This window comes from Gekko japonicus, unplaced genomic scaffold, assembly GCF_001447785.1.
Source record: "Gekko japonicus isolate JY-2015 unplaced genomic scaffold, Gekko_japonicus_V1.1 scaffold175, whole genome shotgun sequence".
NCBI lineage: Eukaryota > Metazoa > Chordata > Lepidosauria > Squamata > Gekkonidae > Gekko > Gekko japonicus.
The window spans coordinates 949617-954533 of NW_015166425.1; the positions used below are offsets into that span (position 1 = coordinate 949617).

The following is a 4917-nucleotide window of genomic DNA, read 5'->3' on the forward strand; positions in this document are numbered from 1 at the left end:
GGGCTTCTGGAGTCCTGGCCCCACTGCTGGACCTCCTGATGGCACCTGGTATTTTTGGCCACTGTGTGACACAGAGTGTTGGACCGGATGGGCCTTTGGCCTGATCCAGCATTGGCTTCTCTTATGTTCTTAGGTCCTTAAGGTATAGATAGGAACTCTCGGTCTGGGGCAAGGGATGCTCTGTATTATTGGTGCTTGGAAGGGGGGCAACAGTGGGAGGGCTCCTAGTGTCCTGGCCCCACTGGTGGACCTCCTGATGGCCCCTGGTATTTCTGGCCACTGTGTGACAGAGTGTTGGACTGGATGGGCCATTGGCCTGATCCAGCATTGGCTTCTCTTATGTTCTTAGGTCCTTAAGGTATAGATAGGAACTCTCGGTCTGGGGCAAGGGATGCTCTGTATTCTTGGTGCTTGGGGGGAGGACAGTGGGAGGGCTTCTAGTGTCCTGGCCCCACTGCTGGACCTCCTGATGGCAGCTGGTGTTTTTGGCCACTGTGTGACACAGAGTGTTGGACCGGATGGGCCTTTGGCCTGATCCAGCATTGGCTTCTCTTATGTTCTTAGGTCCTTAAGGTATAGATAGGAACTCTCGGTCTGGGGCAAGGGATGCTCTGTATTCTTGGTGCTTGGGGGGAGGACAGTGGGAGGGCTTCTAGTGTCCTGGCCCCACTGCTGGACCTCCTGATGGCAGCTGGTGTTTTTGGCCACTGTGTGACACAGAGTGTTGGACTGGATGGGCCACTGGCCTGGTCCAACATTGGCTTCTCTTATGACCTTCTGAGTGAGAGGAACTGCCCAGATGAACCCTGTGACTGCCCTGAAGGGGCTCTGTAAGAAGCTGGACCAATAAACGTTTGTGAAAGCGACTCCTCCTGCCCGTGTGAGTCTACATGAAGCCCGGGGAGGGCGACGGAGGGACGGCCGTGCCCCACATTACCGGAACTGCCTCTAATGTCTGCACCAATGGGGAGGGGGGGGGAATGGACCAAGACCTGGTGCTTGGGGGGCCACCGTGGGAGGGCTTCTGGCGTTCAGGCCAATGTTCCCTCTACGCTGTGGAAGTCCCGTGAGCAAAAATCCTGTTTTGTGAGCTACGGGCATTAAAGTTGCGAGCGAGCGATTTGGGTACTGCCTAAATGAGTTTGCTCCGGAGCCGCCCGTCCAGAGCGAAGACCAAAAATGTGTGGGCCAGAGGCTAAGAAACTGTGGGCCAGCTCACACTAGCTCAGCTTAGGGGGAACACGGGTTCTGGCCCCACTGGTAGACCTCCCGATGGCCCCTGTGTTTTGGCCCCTGTGTGACACGGAGTGTTAGACTGGATGGAGCGCTCGCCTGATCCAACGTGGCTTCTCTTAAGTTCATATTACATGATAGATAGGGGCTCTGGGGCAAGTGATGCTCTGTCTTCTTGGTGCTTGGGGGGGTCAACAGTGGGAGGGCTTCTAAGGTCCTGGCCCCACTGGTGGACCTCCTGATGGCACCTGGTATTTCTGGCTACTGTGTGATACAGAGTGTTGGACTGAATGGGCCTTTGGCCTGATCCAACATTGGCATCTCTTATGTTCTTATGACCCCCAAGGTCTCCCTTCTCCGGCGGGGCTTCACCCTTGTGTTCTGAGAACAATTCAGAAAAGTTCTTTGCGCGGACGCCTTCTTTTCCCGAGTTTTTTTTGCCGACAGTTCGGTGGACAGATCCGCCAAATGGGAAACGCTGCCTTGGCTCAGGGGAGAAGGCGGAATGACGAGCGTGTGCCGAAGCGGCAGAGCGCACCCTTACCTTCTGCGCTTGGGTGGGCTCGGTGAGGATCTGGGTGAAGAGTCCCAGGACGACTTCCTCGTGCTGGGTGGCTCCTTTGCATACCTGTGGGGGAGCAACAAAGGGAGGCGATCAACAGCTGGCCTGAACCCGGGGGCAAGACGGGCAGGGAGGATGGAGGACCGTGAGCAGAAGTGGCTTGAAGAGGGGACTGGGATGACTCGTGGGGGAGAGGTCCATCAGTTGGCTACTAGCCACTGAGATGGAAGCCAAAAAAGGGAGTAGGGGTACCTAGAAGAGAAGAAGAAGAAGAAGAGATTGGATTTATACTCCACCCTTCACTCAGAGCAGCTTACAAACTCCTTTCCCTTCCCCTCCCCGAAGAAGAAGAAGAAGAACAACAAGAGGAGGAGGAAGAAGAAAAACAACAACAATAGGAGGAGGAGGAAGAAGAACAACAACAATAGCAGCAGGAGGAGAAGGAGGAGGAAGAAGAACAACAACAGGAGGAGGAGGAGGAAGAAGAAGAACAACAACAACAGGAGGAGGAGGAGGAGGAAGAAGAAGAGGATGATGATGAGAAGATTGGATTTATACCCCGCCCTTCACTACCCAAAGGCGTCTCAGAGCAGCTTACAAACTCCTTTCCCTTCCCCTCCCCACAACAGACACCCTGTGTGAGGGAGGTGGGGCTGAGAGCTCTCTCCCGAGGACTGCCCTTGAGAGAACAGCTCTGCGAGAACTTCTGACTGACCCAAGATCACCCAGCTGGCTGCAAGTGGAGGAGTGGGGAGCCAAACCCGGTTCTCCCAGGTTAGAGTCCGCACACTTAACCACGACATCAAACTGGTTGGCTACTGGTTGAAATGGGATGCTGGACTAGATGGACTACTGGTGTGACCCGGCGGGGCTCTTCTTTTATTCTTATGACTGGCGGAGCGAGGACTCCAAAGAGATGCTCGAACACTGACGCAAACAGTCTAGAGACAAGTCTTTCGAGCTGAACTAAATCAAAATCTGGCGGTGTGTATAGAAATCCAGGTATTGAGGCGTACAGACACAGGCCTCTGATGTGCTTGAGAAACTTTTAAAGGAGAGAAACCCAAGGTCGGGGGGAGGCGGGTACCCCGCAAGATGATGATTCTTAACAAAGCTGCTTCCCCGGCACCATTGATCGACACAAGTGGAGAAACACAAAGGTGTCTTTCTGTGTACGGCTCAGTCTCACAGAAGACAGACGCGCGTTCTTCCTCCCACGGTGAGTGTGGCGGGGAAAGCAGGGACTCGAAGAAGGGCTGCCTCCTCCCCTCCCAGATTCAGCCCACATCCTTTCGGGACAAAAAGACTAAGCTTTCGCTCCCGGATTTAGAGTCTGTCTACTTGGGGGGCAGAGAGATTTTCCTGCACACTTGGAGCAGTCCCCAGCAGTGTTCCCTCTAAGCTGAGTTAGTGTGGAGCTAGCTCACGGTTTTTTAGCCTCCAGCTCACACATTTTTGTCTTCGCTCAGGAAGGATGGGGCTCCAGAGCAAACTAATGTATGCAGTAGCCAAATAGCCCGCTCCCAACTTTAGTGCCAGTGGCTCCCAAAGTAGCATTTTTGCTCACAAGACTCCACAGCTTAGAGGGAACATTGGTCCCAGGTGTGCAGAAAATTCTAAAAAGTTGAAAAAACTATACGGGGGATAATTAAATCCCCCCCAAAAAAGGAAAAGAGAATGCCCTGGCAACTGTCTCGCTGCTGCTGCCGCCACTGGAGGAGGAAAAGGCCTGGTGGGCCCGTGGCTGTGAGCTGCTCAGGCCTCACCGAAGGCTTGGTGGGCCTCAGGCCTCGCTGCCGCAGAGGGGGGAGCAGGAGAAGGCTTGGTGGGCCTCAGGCCTCGCCGCCGCCGCTGCGGGAAGGGAGAAGGCTTGGTAGGCCTCGCCACCGCCAGTGTTGGGGGAGGGGGGAGAAGTCTTGGCGGGCTTCAGGTCTCGCCGCCGCGGGGGGGAGGGAGGAGGGAGAAGGCTTGGCGGGCCTGCTGGGGTCACCTGCTGCCACTTCCTCCTCCTGCGGAGCTCCTCCTGCTTCTGCAGGCCGGGAGCTGTGGGGAATACTCTCCCCCTCCCCCGCGAGTATCGCGGGTCCCCCCTTCTTGTGTTCTTATAAGAGAAAAGATTCTGGACGCAACACTGCAAGCAGGAGATACTCACATGGGTATTCAGGGCGTCATTGGCTTCCCTCTCCGAGACGCCGCCCGTCAGAGCCGTCACGACGCCCATGCATCTTTCAAGCCTCTGAAACAGATAAAACAAATCCAGACGGTTACTAAGTGAAATGAAGAGAGACGGCCACCGCCAGGCAGACCAAGAGGACTAAGCGTTTCTAGCCCCTGGTGAGGACGGGCATGAATGGGACGTGTAGCCTATATACCGAGGCGGCCACGCACCCTGCTGGCAAGAGGTAGGAAGTGCCTCATGTCACCAAGCAGGAGAACTTCCTGGAGTTCCAGAAGCCTGGCCATGCTGGCATGGATCTGATGCAACGTCCCTGCAGGCGCAAGGACTTCTGCCTGCAGACTCTGACTCTCGTGGTTCCCGTCTTCTGCAGCGGCCTGAAGAGCAACAGTCTGGGACGCTGCAGGGAGGGAGGGGAGAGCCACAAAAGTCACACTCGTCCATGACTTTTGCTGCGTTGAATCCACCCTTTTGAGTCTGTTGGGCTGGAAAACCCAAAGGAGTCTTGGCGGTCCCTTCAACGGTTAACAGACTCATTTGCACAGGCGCGTCTGCTGACTTTGAAAGGTGCAAAGAGACGCGCTTTGGCTTCTGCTGGGCAATCTGCTCTGTCCCTTCTAGGCTTACCGATGACTACCACATTTTATTTTATTTTTTATTTTGTTATCTAAAATATTCGACTAGCGTACCAGTCGGGCCTCACTTCAGCCACAAACAGCAAGCTGTCAAGCCATCCAAGACGGGCGGCGGCAGCGACACAGTATGAAGCCACTTCGATCATTGCCGACAGCTGCCGGCCGTTCAGCCCGGCCAGGGCGACGGGAGGGGGAAAGGGGCTGCGGGTACAACCCAGGTGTTCCCCGGAGATCTCATGAGGCTGCTAGTTCTCCCGAGACTTCAAGGGAATTGACTGAGCACGTGCAGTCTGCTGCTGTAACCTTATATA

The 4917-nt window shown here is 55.3% G+C and overlaps 1 protein-coding gene across 1 annotated transcript in view; it reads right to left on the bottom strand.

The window, feature by feature from the left end:
- Positions 1 to 4917, bottom strand: part of INTS3 (integrator complex subunit 3) — a 200043-nt gene that overhangs the window by 133278 nt on the left and 61848 nt on the right. The window contains exons 2-3 of the mRNA XM_015411750.1: positions 3948 to 4031; positions 1778 to 1861 (exon numbers count right to left, since the gene is read on the bottom strand). Of these exons, the coding sequence (XP_015267236.1) occupies positions 1778 to 1861; positions 3948 to 4031 (168 nt within the window). The remainder of the gene's footprint in view (positions 1 to 1777; positions 1862 to 3947; positions 4032 to 4917) is intronic.